Raw genomic sequence first — 18,471 nt, forward strand, 5'->3', positions numbered from 1 at the left:
CCTTTTATTATATTCCTTGTAAGAAACGTGTTGATAAAATCGTGCGACTATTGCCTTACACTCTTGATATTGATGCGTAATGTAATAAGTTTTCTTCTTTAGCACTTCCTGCAAAACGATATATGGGGTCTTATTAAGCCTTCCTAAGTAAAGGTCTTACTTTGTCTAAAGTAAATTTATGTTTTTGTGCGACGAGATCGCAAGCGATTTTTACACTTTCATGTAATAACCCATTGATCTCGCCTTATCATTTTTCGGCATTGTTGCCTCTGCATGTTTTATTTATCGCAAAAATACGACAAGCCTTGATACTCCCGTGAGTAAAAAGCCTTATGATATTTGTGTCTTTGACACAATTCAGCTCCCTAATGAAGGGTGTCGTCCTTATATTACCCCTGACTTCCCCTTCAAGGAAGCATACCTTTACCGGGTCAGGATGGGCTCCTCCCATCCGGTAATGCAACAATCAGTTGTTTTCGCGTCCTCTTATCCCTCTGCCGATATGGCTTATGCTTACAATACCACATCCTAAGTGGGGTTTCTTTGGACCGGGTGCATCATAGTCAAGACTTGTCAAGAGCGGCCAGGTACGCCCCAAACGCCCCAGGCACTCTTGACTCAACTGTGTACCTGGGCGCCTTGATCGAGTTTATGCACTCCTTAGTAGAGAGATTCTTACCTTAGTCTTTCAACTAAGGCGCTCTACTGGATGGGTTTTTGTTTCACCCCAAATCTCCATGGCTCGGGCTCCAGGGTCAGTGTAGATTTCACCTGAGCCATGATAACTAGGTTTTCCCAATATGACGCGCATTAGGTCTTATTATTGCCTCTTACTGTATGCGAACAAGGGTGCACGCCACAGTTGTATACCTACCCTCCCTAATTAGAGGTTTTTACTTCTGCAACCTTCTATTAAGGTCTTATCATTAGGTCTTAGTTTTGCATTTTTATTGAGTTATATGAATCACACACTGAAGAAAAAATGCTTTGCTTTCATTCATAATCTTTGATAATACATTCTTGTTGAATGTTGAGAAATTTGCATCTTCAACCGTGTTTACTCCGGTTCATTTACATGTGACTGTGTCTTCACTTACGCGGGTATCATCGCGTGACTTACAGATAATATTTCTTCAAATACAATATGTTCCAAGGATGTTCAAGTTTATGACATGTGCTTCTCCCTTCGGGTCCATCAACTGATATGCTCCATTGCCAATTTCTCTTTATTATGTATGGTCCATCCCATCTTTTCTCTAAATTTCCATCTCCTCCTTTCTGATAAGGCGGTATCTCTCTCAACACTAGTTCCCCTGGCTGAAAGTCTCTTTGTTTGACGCGCATGTTATATTCTCGCGCTATCCTTTGATGGTTATTCTCCATATGTTGCAAATTAATTTCTCTACTTTCTTCTAGATCATCAAGTTTTCTTAAAATTAAGTCCGCACTTAAATTCTTTTCCAATGCTTCTTTCTTAGTTGTAGGTATGATGACCTCAGTTGGCAACACCGCCTCTACTCCGTATGTCAGACAAAAAGGCGACACTCATGTAGCTTCTCTTCTGGTTGTTTTGTATACCCATACTGCACTGCGTACTTGTTCGCACCATCCTTTGTTATATCCTTCCAAATTCTTTTTCAATATATCTGTAATTATTTTGTTGGTTGCCTCAGCTTTCCCATTGCTCTGGGATATAAAGGGGTGGACTTTATGCTTTGTATTTTGAATGCATTAAGTAGCATTTCTATGTTTTCTCCTTGAAACTGTTTTCCATTATCAGAAACTAACTGCACGGGTATTCCGAATCTACATATGATATTCTCAAATATCAATGTAAACACATCCTTGTCTCGGATATGTTGTACTGCTTTCACTTCTTCCCACTTTGTAAAGTAATCTGTTGCTACTATTAAATACCTCATCTTCCTTGATCCTGGTATAAAGGGACCTACAATGTCTAATCCCTATTTTCCGAATGGCCAAACACTTGTTGATGAGTTTAGTGTCGCACCTGGTGCGTGTCTTTTTTTCCGTGACGTTGGCATTCTTCGCACCTCCTTGATACTTCTTTCGCATCTTCATGCATGTAGGGCCAGTAATACCCTTGTATCCTTGTTATGTACGCTAATGACATTCCTCCACTATGATTTCCAAGATCTCCATAGTATAACGCTTTCAAAATTTTCATTCCCTCTTTTCGCGTCAAACATCCAAGAGATGGTCCAAGGAATGATCTTCGGTAGAGCACACCGTCTATGAGTTCATAATTTGTAGCTCTAGTCTTGAACTTGTGTGCCTCTAATCTATCTCTCGGGACTTCTTCTTTTTATAAATGTAGCTAAGTTCTCAAATCTTCGTCTTTATTCGCTTGCTCTTCTTCTTTGTTGTCTACAATCATTACATCTACGTCTTCTTCTGTGTTATCTTCCTTGTTGATAGAGGGTGAAAAGAGTGTTTGTATCTTTGTACACCTTGTGTCTGGGTCTAGCATCCTAGACGGAATAAAAGCAAATGCATCTGCTAAGAGATTATCTTTCCTTGATATGTGCCTCCAATTTATTTTTGGAATCTGGGAAGATAGCTCTGCGACAAGCTTCTTGTATTTCTGTAGAGATGGCTCATTCGTGCTATATCTTCCTTCTATTGGACGAATAATCAATTGTGAGTCACTAGTTATTCGCGCATTTTCCAACTTCATTTAAATTGTCAACAGTAACGCTGCACCACCGCTTCGTATTCAGTTTCATTATTGGTGGACGCGAACTCCAACCTGAATGAGTAAGTCATTCTTGCTCCTGCTGGTGAGATAAAAACTATTCCGATTTCATTGCCTTCTCCATTTGACCATCCATCCACCAGTATCTCCCACCTACTGTGATCTATCAACAGGTCTTTAGGATTCCCATGTTCTTCCTCTACATCCATCATTTCTTCTACACTTTCATCTTCTTCTACTGGGAACTCTGCCAAGAAATCCGCTATGACTTGCGATTTTGGTGAAGATAATATTTCATACTTGACCTGAAAGTGCCCCACTTGTGCATTCCATCTTTCTATTCTTCCCGATCTTTTTGAATTTTTCATTACTGATTCAATTACTACTTTTGTCAATACTTTAATCTTGTGGGATTGAAAATAGATTCGCAACTTTTGTGTCGCATAAACCAGTGCGAGTATTAGCTTTTCGATCTTGGAATATTTTTTCTCTGCGGCATTGTATGTTTTACTTATGTAGTATATTGGCTTTTGCACTCCTTTATCCAAACGTAGCAAGACAGCACTTAACGCATGTGATGTTGATGCGGAATATATTAATAATTCTTCTCCTGGTTCCGCTTTTTTCAAAATAGATACATTCATCAGGTAATTCTTTATATGTTGCATTGCTTTGTCACATTCTTATGTTCATGCGAATTTGGTCCCATTCCTTAGGATGTTAAAAAGTGCTTGCACTTGTCTGATGAATGCAAAATAAACCGCCCCAATGAAGCTAACAATCCATTCAATTTATGTACATCTTTCACAGTCGCGGGTAATGGCATGTCACCAACCGCTTGTACCTTTTCTGGATCAACTTCTATTCCTTCCTTAGTTACAATATAACTTAAAAACTTACCCGATGCCACTCCAAGAATACACTTTTCTGGATATATCTTGATGTTGAGTTGCCGCATATGTTCAAAGATTTATTTCAAGTGGTCAACATGATCTTCAGCTTTTTTACTCTTCACCAGCATATCATCTACATAGACCTCCAATGTTGTGTGTATCCATTTTGCAAATACTTTCTCTACCATTCGTTGATATGTCGCACCTGCATTTTTCATTCCGAAAGGCATTTTTGTATAACAATATAATCCTTTGGGTGTGAACAAGGCAGTATGTTCTTGGTCTTCTTCAGCCAAAGGAATTTGGTTGTAGCCTTGTTAGAGCATTGCTCGGTCGAACTCGCATGCGTTTCTATATCAAGCATGTTTGTCAATGTTAGTGATCAAAATTATAAGTCTTGATTTCTAGCCTATATAGCTAAAGGTCTCGGACTAGGAGGGAAAGTGTAGTTGAGCTCAAGACTCCATGGAAATCATCATATAAGACGAAGGACTACTCAAGGAACTGGTGGGCATTCATCGAATAAAAGGTATGTGGAGACTTGAACTTATCTATCACTCAAAAGTCTATTTACTCTATCTCCTACTCTTGAGACAAAAGTCGTTTTGGTATAGACTTTCATTATAAACATTTGTTATTTCGAGCCGAGTTTATCTCATCTATCTATTTCTCGAAATGTATGGTAAGCTTTCGCTTTAGCCAAATTCATCTTTGCCTAGTGAAGAAAGTCATGTAATGTTACAATCACTTTGGAAATTGCTCTGACGAACAATGGTCTGTGAATAACGGCTATATAACGTTCTCTGAGAATGTTTCAAATGATTGAAATGAGAGTTTAAACTACATAACCATTGGTAGGATGTAAACATTGTTGTGGAAACACATATTATAGTTGCAGGAAATCCTACACTACACCCGTCACAAGATTTCAATAACATTCAACTCATTTTAGATTAACAATCTTAATTTTATTGATGAATCTTTGAACAATCTTACAAGAAAAGATAAAGGAATCAAGAATAACCATTGTTGTAGATTTTCTCTCTCATATTTACTTGCTTCTCACTCAGAAAAGATCTCTCCCTTTCCTTTACAACGGAACGACTATTTATAGGGAATTACATAGTGGATGACAGCTAATCTGTCCTTTATTTTCGGATATGACTTGCGACATTCTCGCATCCTTACAAATGTTAATCTCGCAAACTCTCTAATTTTCGCAGGAACATCACATTTTTCTCATGATTTTAGTTGACGTCGTTTATCATGTCATTTCTGAAATTGTTCTGCGACACTGCTGTGTTGTGGTATTGATAATTTCGCTGAGGCATTATTGTTGCGAGATTCTGATCCTACATCTTGCCTCTTCTCATATCTTCTCTACGAAGTAGAGAATGATGTGAGAAATGTCGCAGCTGTCCATCTCTTCATATTCTGCATTTATCACACGTATCCTTTCTTCCATCTATTTTTTGACACGTCTTCTGTAACTGCTGCTTTTCAACCGCTTACGTATTTTCGCATTAATGGTGTTTATTTCTTCGAGTAAAAAAAACCTTCTTTATATATTCTTCTTACTCTTCTTTCTCTTCTCTTTTTACTTTCTTATCTCTGCAACTCTATTGTTCTTACGTAAGTTCTGCTACTGTAATTCTTCCCTCTTCAATCTTTTTACTTTTTATCCATTCCCGTACTCTATATTCATATATGCCTCCAAGTGGCCATAAACATGAGAAAAACTTAAAAGACGTCCAAAAAGATCTTGCTGAGAAAGGTTTCACACTTTCTACCATGCCTGGTGAAAATGCAAAGTCAATTCTTTCTATCAAACTTTTCTCTTATCAACATTGTGATGATCAATCAATCATAATTTCTCTAGGTCAAATTCTCGCAGGTCTCCCCATTCCTCTTTATGACCCAGATATTCCTCTATTCTATGAAATTCTCACTCACTCGGGATTTTCGCGAGCTATCTTCCAATTTAGTGGGGATTTCATCCGTCTGATTTGCTGAAAAATACACAGTAGCGAGTTTCTTTGAAAATTATGAATTAATCTCCATGAAGAAAGAGAATAATCACTGGGGTATTCGCTTGAAAAGGAAAGATAATATTGATGAAGCTAAAATACTCATGCCAGACATTGATTGGCACTCTAGTAAGAACACAACTCCTCACCAATCCAAAGATGATAAATGGTGTGTTTTTCCCTTGATGCTGAAAGGACCTTACATTGCTGGGTCAAATGTTCTTCCTGAGAATCTCGCTTCCTATCAACCTTCGGTATTCTCTTGGACCGATAAGGAGAAAGAGGTATGTCTCTTCCAGTTTCACCCACTTTACATTTCTTAATTTATCTTTATTCTTTTGTTTGCTGATTCTTGCGAAATTCTACAGATCCAGAAACTGAAAGATAGCTATCACAGGACTGGGAAGGCTAGTACCTTGTTAGCTCTTCGCTCATACACAGATGAGGTAAGAAATATTCTCTTATGATTTTAAACAGTATACTGTTGCCTCTATTTCTTATTTCTATCCATGTGTGAAGATTATTGCTGAAATAGAAGAGCCTTCCAATGTTGCGAAGACCGATGATAAAGGCAAAGGTTCTCTTCGTAGGGAAAACCAACTGATCCTCCTTCAAAGAAGAGAAAGATTCGTTCTTCCTCTCCTTCAAATATTCCTTATCATTAAAATTCCGAGAATGATGAGGATGATGAGGATAATGATGACCTTGCTGCAAATGAAGATTCTCCATCTGAATCTTCAATAGCTAAGCTCTCTGGTCTCTTTTCTGATTCTTTCAAAGGAATGAGAGAGAGTCAATTCGCTAATACCTGCAAAGCTCTCGCTACAATTTGCGATGTTCCTTTACTGGATGGTGATAATTCTCTTCGCGGAGTTTCTAAATGTTAACATGGTGTACAAAGTTGTGCACATAAATTTCTTTATAACATTCAATCATGGTGTTTTTTGAACTTACTCCAGGCTTGCGTAGTCAAAGAATTTTTGTACCCTTTTTTTGTCCTGTCCTGCTTGCATAGCTTGGTATAGTGGTGATAGACGAACATCTGGCAATGGATTGTGAGGACAATATACATCTCCCTTTATCTTTATTGGCGCAGGATAGCCTGGTTCTTGTCCCTCTTTGATCCCCTTGCCTTTTGGATCTGCTTTTATCACAACTCGTTTGGTTTTACCCTCGGCAGTGAAATCAAGATCTAGCTTTATTTTTGCATTTCTCTTTTGTGTTGTCTTGGAAAACTTTCCAGCGGCTTGTGTCTTCAACATCTCTGCTTCCTTCATCCTCCCTGATCTTGTCCTCACTGGAGTCGTCTTCTCTTCTTCTACCTCTTGGCTGCTAAAAAAATCACTAGGATTTTGTTGAATGAACTGCACTGATTCTTCAATGATCCTTTCTCGTACATCTTCATTGGATAATGATTTTTGCGACGACTTTTCTTTTGGATCTTCTTGCCTCAATAATGCAAAGCTTGGACAATCGTGGCGAATCAGGGTTGCCATCTTTTGTTACACTTCAGATGGTGTCGTTCTGTAACAACCTTTTTTCAAGCTTTACGAACACAGTTTCAGACAAGTTATCTAGAAGGTCCTCAATTGATATATAAGTCTCATTCTGTGATTCTTCTCCTTGTGTGAGTAAAAGAACTTCTTTAGGATCCAACTGACATATGGCTTCAGCTGCAATTATAGTAGCTTCATCAATTTCAGTTGTTCGAGTGCCATCCATCACATTTTGGTCATCAAGGTTCACTTGGTCTTGTTTATCTTTATTGATTACACTTGTGTTTGGCATTGAAGATGTAGGATCAGAATCTCGCAGCAATAATGCCTCAGCAAAATTATCAACAACACAACAGTGTCGCAGAACAAATGACATGATAAACGACGTCAGCTAAAATCATGAGAAAAATGTGATGTTCTTGCGAAAATTAGAGAGTTTGCGAGATTAACATTTGTTCCAAATAGTAGTCATGGTACTTTAGTATACAAGGTTCAAGTGTGCCAAGTGTAACGAAGAAGATTGTTAAGTACAACCTACGTAAACTAGCTTCCAAACTAGCCAGGAAGCGTAGGCTAGTTCTATAAATATATATCTATACTATGCTTTTTATGCTGCATTGATCAAGACACAAATACTTGATGAGCCGAACATGTGTTGCTTCATTCACACTTAAATTTACCATGAGAACTCAACGGGGTGGAAAGAAAAGAATCCACTAAAAACTGGAGCTCTCTAACGACCTTTACATTTATAAATGGTCCCAAATAATTAGAGTCGTTTATCGTGCCTCGAGTTTCACAGTGATAGGTAATCGAAGAAAATATATGGATCCAAATGTGGATTTATAATGATGGCTATAGTGGATTTAAAAAGGAAAAAAGCTTATGTTTATATTAACAATGATGGTTTTAGTGAATCAAAATGATACATATCTCTTCGGGTGTAATCATCTCGAAATCAAATTGGAGATTATTTATTTTTTGGAAAAGCTATTTAGATTATTTAATGTTTCTACTTTGTGAACTGATGTTCAACAAATATCTAGACCAGGAGGTACTCCAGTTCTACATCCATCGACGTAGAAAAGCACTTGTCAAAGATAGCATTCGTCCTCCAGATGGAAAAAAGTACCTGAGTTGTGAACTTATGAGTCTTACTGCATGTGTAAGTTTCTCAAAACAAATAAGAAATGTCATGTATAGTTACTTTAATATGTATTGTGTACATAGTTTATTGACATGGAGTGTTCTATGTGTTTTTAGACTTCTTTAGCTGTGTACATTGATATACACCAATATGCATATATGATTGACACATGGTCTGTTAAGTGTTGACTGTTAGATTTATTTAGCTATGTACATAGATGTACACCAATATGCATCTATGATTGACACATGGTATGCTAATTCTTGATTGTTAGATTTATATAGGTGTGTACATAGGTGTACACCTGTATATCATACATGGATATACGGTCTGTTTTCAGGCCTGCAATGTTTGATTTGTTAGTTTTCTGTAGTAGTGTACATGCTTGTTAGTTTTCTGATTAAGGTGAGCCTAATTAATTTTGTTTTCTAACAAATTATTAATTGCAGTACTATGTCAAGTATAATGTCACTAGCGAGGTGGAAAAGCTTGCGGTTAATTTCATACGGGACATGCCTGAGAACCTGGAAGTTCTTGTAATCCCTATCAATCACTCTACAGATCAAACGAGGATGGGATTGCACTGGTCACTTTTTAATTTTGATTTCGAAGACAATGAATGGAAATGGTATAACTCGTTACACTCAGAAATACACAGTCATATCAAGACGATGCAAAGCAACTAGCAGCTGTGGTACAAGTGGAACTCAACAAGAAGAGAGCATTGAAGGGTCACCCACATATAGAAGAGCATGACTTAAACATCATTCCATGCCCTTCACAAGGAATCAACCCGGACTGTCTAATATATACTTGTTACTTTATGAAACGAAGTATGAAGACAACAAAAGGTATGGAAAAAGGTCAGAAGAGGGCCGAAAACATTTTTCAGCAAATGAGATCAAAATTGGTGGCCAAGATGTTGACAAAAGGCGGATGGTATGAAAAGGTGTGGGATATAGCAAAGGACGAGGAGCATAATCAGTGGCGCAAGACTACAGGAAAGCAACCATTTAAGAGGAAGAAGAGTTTTTAATCTTCATTCAAGATCACTTTCTGAATTTCTTCTAAACATTTTTAATCTTCGGACAAATTTTTTAAATTTCGGTGTCACTTTGTTTATGACTTATCTCTTTTCAAATTTCAGTTTTTATCAATTTGTTTGACTTATCACTACTAAAAGACCTTGAATTAATATTTTTATTAGTTTCAATATTAATGTTACAAGTTTATGACTTATCTCATTCACCAGGCTTTGAAATATTAAGGTGTACTTGATTGTGCACAATTACTGACAGAGCATAAAATGTTTAGAAGGTGTACATAATGGTACACATGTACTGACATATTTTTATACTTGATCAAAAGTATAAAAATTGAAAACATAAAAATATATTACAAAAATTTGTATAGCATGTAGAACTGAAAAACATGAGAATTGAACATAGCAAAAGTAATTACTAATTATATACAGATCTGAAAACATATAATATTACTGAGCAAAATAGACTAGAAGCATCCATTGTACACCAAGGTGTACATAGTGGTACACCTATAAAAAGACAGGTAAGAAAAAAAGAAGTTTGCAGAAAGGTGTACATAATGGTACACATGTACTGACACTAATTATCCACGCCAAAAGCAAATCGAAAAGACAGAATGTTTGAACGAATGAAACATAGAAAAAATCCTCAAAGCATGGGGCAGGTAGCTTTGTTATGGCGACCAAGAGTGAAGCACTTTGTGCACATAATTTTCCTCTTTTGCTTCTCATATGCATTCTTGAAGCGATGTGTTCTTCATCTACCTGGTGGAGGAACATGAATAGGAACAATAACCCTATCACTAGGATCATAAGACTGCGGCTTGTCATAATTGGGGATTGGCAAGATGATCTCCTGGTATGTCCTGTTGTACCATTCAGTGGTGAAGTATGGCTCAACAAATGAATAGATGTCTTCTCTAGTAGCTTGAATGGCAGCACAAGCATGCGCACAAGGAAAACCATTCACTCGCCACCTGTGACATGTACAAGTTTTCTGCAATAGATCTACAGAATGAGTTCGGGGAGACCTGACTTCATACAATCTTTCCATGGAATGAACAACAGTCCAAGTACGACCAATGTCGATGTTTTCCTTTAGTAAAGCCTCATATTCAGAAGTGAGCCTAGTGTTGAATGTTTCCAGACCTAGTATCCTTCTCTCAGACATTTTCTCCATAACCTTCAAACTAACATAATAAAAACACAAAACATAAAATCAAAAACATGATCTAGAAGGAATACGGATAAAACATGTGTACATTGTTGTACACATTAAGGAAATCCATGTGTACAATAATGTACACACAGTTGCAGAATCACAGATGAACACGTGTACAAGTATCTACAGAACAAGCAAATCCATGTATGCAACAATGTATACATACTTGCATAAATAAAAAACTAAACATAAAACTCACCGTATCGCATCGAGAAGAACAAAAGCAGGAAAATTTTTGAAAGGAAGAACCCAGTTGTTAAAGGACTCGGCAAGAGTTGAAGAGTGAGCACCATATCTGCATACAGGGAAAAACACATTTGCCCATTTCTCCTTTGGAATAGTCCTGATATAGTTAGCAACATGTCCATCTCCAATTGCATGCATTCCCCTCAAAGCTTCTTCAAAGTTTGATGGTGTGTAAGAGTACGCAGCTTTGTAAAACAAATCAAGAACGGGCTTCAAATTCGCATCACCTGATCCAATGGGGAGATTGCATTTGATGTGGTAAAAGCAATAGTTGTGATGTGAATTAGGAAAATATTTTGGAATGCCCTGCAAAAGTCCTTCATGACGATCACTAAGGAAAACAATCGGACGATCATCGACAACATGTTGAAGATTCTCCAGAAACCAAAACCAATTATCTTTGTTTTTAGAAGAAACAATAGAAAAAGCAAATGGGTAAAACTCATTGTTTCCGTTGATACATGTTGCAGCCATAAGAGTACCCCTGTATCTACCAGTAAGGAAAGTAGCGTCCAAGTAAATCATGGGCTTGAGATACCTATAGCTATGCTTGCAAGCACCGTAACAAACGAATATCCTATGAAATCTACTGGTTCCATCCTCAACTTCAAACTTCACATAGCTATCGGGATTAGTTTCTTCAATTTCTTTGACATACCAAGTAAAATCGCTATACGACCCATACTGTTCTTCAAATACAGCTTCTTTCCCTCTACGGGCATGGTGATACTTAATATTGGACCCATAAGTTTTCTTGAAAAGTGACATGATTTGTCTGGGTTTTAAGCTAGGATCACCCTGTAAATTTTCAGCGATCAAATGCTTGACTAACTTGGTTGTCACCGCAGGACTCTTCAACCTCAAACCAACACCACAACTATAAAAAAAAAACTGGAATAAGTAATGTGCACCACAATTTACACCTAATAAGATCTCAAAACCAACACTATGAACATACACACAAACCAAGCAAGAACATGTAATTTAAGAGTACAACAAGTACAGTGCACTACAATGTACACCTAAAACAAATCTACATATATAAGATGCACAATTTACACCTAAAGATAAGTAATGTGGACTAGTATGAAAACTACTAACCTGTGAGCGTTAGAATCTTTCAGCAAGAACCGAGAAGTATCACCATTCACAGGCCCAAAATGAATCCTCCAAGCACAACCATCTTCTTCGCACTTTGCAGTAAAACGAGTTCTGCCATTTTTAAGAATAGCAATCTTGTGACCAGTATCCATCTTGTACTTATCGACAACAATCCTAATAGCTTTAACACCACCCATGAATTATCTACCAATCTCGTCAAATACATAATTTCATTCATTGATAATAAGAGGCTTCCCCTTGTCTGCATCATGATCTAACACCCTTACCATCTTAGGACTTTCAATTTCACAAGCAGACTTAGAACAAGAACTACCGTTGCAACCAGACTTAGAACCAGAACGTCTGCTACAACTAGACTTAGAACGAGAAGTATGATTCAGAATCATATCCACATGCAAATAGACATCTTCATTATTAATAAGAATCATGTAACCAATTAAACTTTGCAGTTGTATGTCACCTGTCACAAAAACTACTTGAGCATTGTCCATATAGCTGAAACATATACTCCCAGGAGACAAAAACCTCTAGTGCTTGCATGCTAAATGCTTCAGTTCTTCTACGGTTATTTTAGTATTAACACGAAAAACAGCAGAATGCTCACCATGATTCAAAACAACATTAATAAACTTGTCAGTCTTATTTGGTACCCCTACATATTACAAAATAAATGATTATAAACATTTGAGGCTTCAATTTCATACAACCTAAAAAGTAAACGGTGTACATGAAAGTACACATTTAAAAAATGCCAAAAACATCAAGTAACAGTAAACCTATATAAAAAATACTCCATCAACTAAGCTCCAGAATCCTACTGGAACAAAAATAGAAGACTAGGATATAGTTTCAGTTCGATTTCATATCATGCATCATAAAACTAAAAAAATCAACATCAAGTAACAAAATTCGAATTTATCTAGTATTAACAGTAAATCATCATCATCGCGAGAATCAAAAGCTACTATATAACAAAATATCAACTAAATATCATACGAATTGATATCATCAACTCATAAACTCAAAAAAACTAAACATCAGAAACAATACCTGAAAATTAGATTGAATTACAACCAAAATAAAACTAACATGAGGTTGAATTCGGCTCCATTAGAAATCAAATTCAATATAAGCTCTACAAATCTGATAAATCACCTCCGAATTCAAACCTGGAACGATCTATCTCTCACTCTGTGGTTTCTTCAAATCTGAGATTAAGAATTTTCGACTCTAGAACTGGATCGAACGTAACCTGAGTTGAAATATGATGAAGAAACGATTAATTCCTCACCCAAACTGTAAAATCGCCTCCCAAATCATCTCAAAGCTGCATCCTGTTTTGAATTCAAGTTTCAGATCCAGAAAATTCGATTTCAAAATCAGGCTTTATATACCATAAATCGTTCAAAGGTAATTATGGTATATGGGAAAATTCCAAAACAGGGACTCGTCCGTGAATTTGGACTAACTCGTCCAGGTTTGGACTAATATGTTTTGGGCGGGGTTTTTTTGGACTAGATTGTACTAGGCTTCTGATGGATGGACTAGAGCGTCCAAAGCCCAGTAACTTTGGGAGTAAACGTCAATTTATAATTCACAAAATTCACGAACCCAAATCCTCGGCTCTTTCCTGTTTTACGATCAAAAAGCACATGAGCACATGTAAGAGGACCGAATCCGATGAAAAGTTCTTTCAAATCCTCATCGCGAGCATCCTCTAAGAGATTCAAAACCCTATTAGGATTCACAAAATTGGTCAATTAACCCAATAATGATAATTCCTGGGTGAAAAAGACATGTAAAATTTGATACTGTTTAAATGGACGAGAATGTAAAATATTTTTAATTTACATCAGGATGCATCCAGTTTCACCCTCGCTATTTTTTAAGTTTAAGCCAGGATGAATCCAGATTCATTCTTGCTATTTTTTTGGTGTCATTTCACCCATACTAATTTTTACTAGTCCATTAGAACCATGTTTTAAAAATATTTGGGCAATTTCTCATCAGCATTTTCATCATCCATTTGTTTAGCATCTGGTCTAGGGGGCGTACTTCTTATTTCTCAACTTGCTGTCAGATTCTTCAGTGGTTGTAGTCGCATCTGCAGGATTTGGTACAAGAACCTTTTAATGACACCTTGTTGTCCAGTGATCACCTTTCTTGGCTCCCCAATCTCCATTTAATCTTGGATGTCCTTAGTGAGAGGGTAAATTACCCGATGACCACGTGTCGACATCTCAAGGGATGGTTTCATGATGAGATGATAAGGTAGGAGCACCGAATCATACTCCGAAAAGCTGAGTTTGTCTGAATCGAGACGCCTGCTACAACGTCAAATGAATGATGCGTGTAAGGAGTGGTCTAATACTCTCAGACGGTCAAGTATAAAAAGAAGAACTGCAATTAATGAAGGATAAGAAGATACATGGGAAAATCTATATCGTAACAGAAGGCTCGGGCGATCTATACTACGGCCCAGAGGTGATACAACACGAGGTTCTCCAAGGAAGAACCACATGATGACGAGCAGAGCGAGACAACTCGAACGGAGAACCAAGCAGTACATCACGAGGGATAGTATATAACCCGTCCGAAGCAACGAAGACGATGTACGATAGCTCCACCAGCTCGGCGAGGCCAGACCTTCACGAGTTTAATTTTTCTATATATACCAGTCCATGTAGAAGTAGATAGACAACTTATGTAATATTAGATGGTATTTCTACAGAGAATTCCTGACAGAGATCTAGATAAGGAGAGAGTAAGAAATCTAAGTGAGATTTGTAGCTCCTTCAAGGGTAAGACCTTATAATCAATAAAGAAAACATCTTCTTTCCCGTGGACGTAGTCTTCATGACCGAACCACGTTATATGATTGTGTCAATATTTACTTTTCATGTTCTTTACATCTTTTTCATCTTGAATCTTGAATATTTTAGGTAGTTTATATCCTTTAGATTTACTTGGGTGTAGCCATCAGAAAAGATACAACTACATTTTGGCGCTAGAAACAGGGAGGTATGAATATCTATTCTACCTCCCTAGTAACATCTCTATATTGTTTTCATAATATCCTTGAGAGAAGTGGTTTTCACACCACTATGTAGAACTCTATTAGAATTTATGAGTAGAGCTCGGACTCAACACAGTGTATACGATCTGTGAAGTCTTGAAGACCCTAAAAATCAACAAATCTGCATCTCTTTCACTAATTTTATTTAGAATTTTCGTTCTTTTAAGATTTCCTATATCTTCCTTAAGATGCTCAGGAGAGTTGAAGATCAGAGTGAAAATGGAGTTTTAAACACTTCGGCGCTCAAACGATCTCCTCCATGAAAAAGATGGGAAGAAGGTTAAAGTCAGTAGACTTCATAAGGGAAAATGTGATCCTATGAAATTTTAAAATACAAATCGTTTGATGTTCTATATCTTCTAAGAAACTCAAGATAATGCACAATTTTCTTCTTAGAAATCTAACCCTAAGTCAAAGGGAAGGGTTAATGAGTACATAATCACTCATCAAACTCAAAGTTTGTTTAAAATCAAAAGTTCATACATGATGAGAAATATTTCCTAAAATGGGAAGATGTGCTCAATCATCATGACTTGCTTTTTTCCCAGCAAAGGTATGACGTGTAGAAGGATGTATTTTTCTCGAAAAGAGAGACAAACAAAACTCCTTTTTTCCATCACTAAACTTTATCCAAGTAGGGAATGTCTTGGCATCTTCACATGTCTCCAAAATTTATTGCAAAGTCTTCATGTACTAAATTGTCCAGTCTGAACTATGACTTAATCATTGCACGTGACCTGCAAATCTAGGGTCCCACTTTTCTGGAAGAAAAGACAAATTAAGTATTATTGCATATATCGCAGGTAATGCGATGGTGATGAGACGATCTGCTCGCACGAGTCAAGGTGAAAATGGTGGAGTCCATCCAGAGGGACTAGACGACATGGAGCCCGGTGAAACCTTGCACAACGGTGCACTCCCTGGAGAGGGACAACCTGATAACCAATATCGGGAAGGATTAACTGATAAATCTAGCTCTGGCGAAGAGGGTAACCCCTTCGAAGGTCAGGGCGACGTCCATCTGACTCAACCAGGAGGGTTGAATTGTTTGCCAAGCCGAACAGTGAACAACGAGGTCAAGAAGAATAACACTTCTACCCTCGGAGATACCACTGCTACTATCGCAGCCATCCTGAAAGCAGAAGATGTGCAGGGTGAGAAATTGAAGAAGTTAGAAATGCGTAACAGGAGGCTAGACCGGAGAAACCGCGGGCTGAAACGTAAATCAAGGAAGAAGGTACCACTTACCACCATTGAGGAGGCCCCCGAGGAGGAGAATCCTTTTGAAAACTTGCAGGATGGCGAGCGAGTCAATATCCCTGACACCTCGAACGAGGAAACAATGGATCGCTTTCCCAAGGGGAGCCGATATATTCCTAACCAGGAAGACAGCCCGTCTGAAGGATCGTCCGATGTCGATCCTAAGCATAGACTAGAGAAGAATAGGGAAAACGAAGTTAAGATCAACTGCGAGGCCAAGAACCTCGCAGTCACCAACCCCAATCGATGAGAGACTTCAAAGTCAACTCGCTCTAAAATAGTATCATATGTCGGACAATCGGACGAGGACTCAAGGCGATCAAGATATCGCCGACTAGAAACTTCTTTCTCGCCCGAGAGCGCGCAAGGAAGAAATAAAAAGGCCGAAAGAAGGCATATTGATGATCAGTTACAAGTTCGAATCTGCCAACTCGAAGCGATATGCAGAGAGGCCACAAGAAGAAAAGAAAGAAAGAAGTTGGCAGAAGTAGTACAAGAGGCGGGACGATCTCCCTTGTCAAAGAGTCTATTGGCCCAACCATTTCCAAGGAAATGCTCGCTCCCAACATTCACTACTCCCTTCATAGGGACCGACGATACAATTGAACATCTCCGATCATACCGCATGACACTAACCCAGTGAAGACATTTCGATGTAGTAATGTCCAGGTTTTTCCCAGTAAGTCTAAAAGATGAGTCCCTAATGTGGTTCAATAACTTACCGAAGGCATCGGTTAAGTCATTTTCCCACCTATCCGAGTTATTTCTAGAAACATACATACATAACAGCCGAGTCAAACCAGAGATCGACATGTTATTCCAATTAGCTCGGGGACCAAATGAATCACTCCGATCGCTGGTAACTCATTGGAGAAAGTTATGTGCCGAGGTCGGAAGAGTCCCAGAGGCCTACGCGATCTTGGGTTTCAAAAACAGTCTGAGAAAGACAGACCCAATATTTGTCTGCATGTACGAAACCATGCCACCTAAACTAAGTAAATTGAGAGAAATTCAAGAGGACTACATAGCCCTTTGTTGTAGTTTTGGTTTTGCGGTAAATAAGAGTTCGTTGCTCGGACTTGAAAAGATTTAAAAACAAAATTGTATATACAAAATATGTCACAAGATCAAGAGATACTAGGACTCAGGATTCCACCATTAATCATTCACACAATTCATATATTTATTCCCAAACAATTATAGCTCAAATGATATCGACTCTTATTCTTGCCAAGGTAGATTTTTAGAAGATTAATTGTATATCACTAGCATGACGCATCAAAAGCACTTCGAACAAGCATACATCATCATACGATATAACAACCAATTAAGAAAAATCATAAAACAATTAATAAAAGTGCAAGTAGTCATAAAATAATTAAATATAATTATCATATGCGTAAAGAACGGCTTCCTCCATCATCCCAGTGTTGGGATTTAGCTACTCATATTAATCATACACTCAAAATATTAATTCAAAGATCAATATGTGATCAAAAGAGTCAAAAGTTATAAAACAGTGGATCTGTGTCCCACAAAATACGTCCAGAAAGAAACGATACCATGGAAGTGCACAACGACACTCCGATACTGCTGTTGACGCTGCGGAAAATAAGACTGCTCTGCGCAGTCTATTCTTCGTGTTCTTCAAGGTCCTCCAATGGCAGCAGCAGCAGCAGGTGGGAATTGCTGTTACTCCTTCTTCTTCGCTCCTCTGCGTCCCAAACCTTCCCCAAACTCTTGATACCGCTTCTACATCACCCTAAGAGACTATTTATACCCATATCACGCATTGAATCTCGTCATAACTCCAAATAATCTTCATTGAACACAAATATTTTCCACAGGAAATAATTTCTATATTCTCTTTCTCCACGCGTTTCTGAGATGTTTCGATCATTCTAATATCTTCTAAATATGTATATGAATCCTCAAAATTATTTTTCTTGCCTTTAGTCTCCTTTAATTTCCATAAATCAACTTGAAACCCTATTTTCCTTTTTTTAACTGTTGTGAAAAATATCCGGCGATTGGGCCCAACTCAGGCCATTCCAACACTCAAAATATATTCATATACCCATAAGGAGTCTATCCCTTGAATTTCAGCTCTTTAGTCTACTCATAACCCTTTCAAATCATGCCCGTAAAATCTGCCAGTGTATGAAATAATTTTCCCGCCAAAAATATTTTCAAATTCTGGGAAGAAAGTGACCTCCCCCTAATC

General features: G+C 37.7%; 1 protein-coding gene across 1 annotated transcript; it reads right to left on the reverse strand.

The window, feature by feature from the left end:
* Positions 1–7,145: 7,145 nt before the first annotated feature.
* On the reverse strand, positions 7,146–12,087 carry LOC113280476. The gene is made up of 5 exons (XM_026529095.1): positions 11,891–12,087; positions 11,711–11,735; positions 10,743–11,587; positions 10,312–10,511; positions 7,146–7,444 (listed from the first exon to the last, which is right to left on the reverse strand). Exons 1-5 carry the CDS (start codon positions 12,085–12,087, stop codon positions 7,146–7,148), a joined length of 1,566 nt encoding a protein of 521 aa, XP_026384880.1.
* Between the last annotated feature and the right edge of the window lie 6,384 nt (positions 12,088–18,471).

The sequence above is a fragment of the Papaver somniferum genome, chromosome 5 (assembly GCF_003573695.1).
Source record: "Papaver somniferum cultivar HN1 chromosome 5, ASM357369v1, whole genome shotgun sequence".
In the NCBI taxonomy this organism is placed as follows: Eukaryota; Viridiplantae; Streptophyta; class Magnoliopsida; order Ranunculales; family Papaveraceae; genus Papaver; species Papaver somniferum.

What these genes read in the sequence shown, in the direction of transcription:
- LOC113280476 (XM_026529095.1), bottom strand. Translation starts at nt 12,087, where the DNA reads ATGGGTGGTGTTAAAGCTATTAGGATTGTTGTCGATAAGTACAAGATG. An exon ending in GTTCTTCTCGATGCGATACG is followed by an intron (nt 10,512 to 10,742) that starts GTGAGTTTTATG and finishes TTATTATGTTAG; the next exon opens with TTTGAAGGTTATGGAGAAAA. An exon ending in AGATCTATTGCAGAAAACTT is followed by an intron (nt 7,445 to 10,311) that starts GTACATGTCACA and finishes TATTGCTGCGAG; the next exon opens with ATTCTGATCCTACATCTTCA.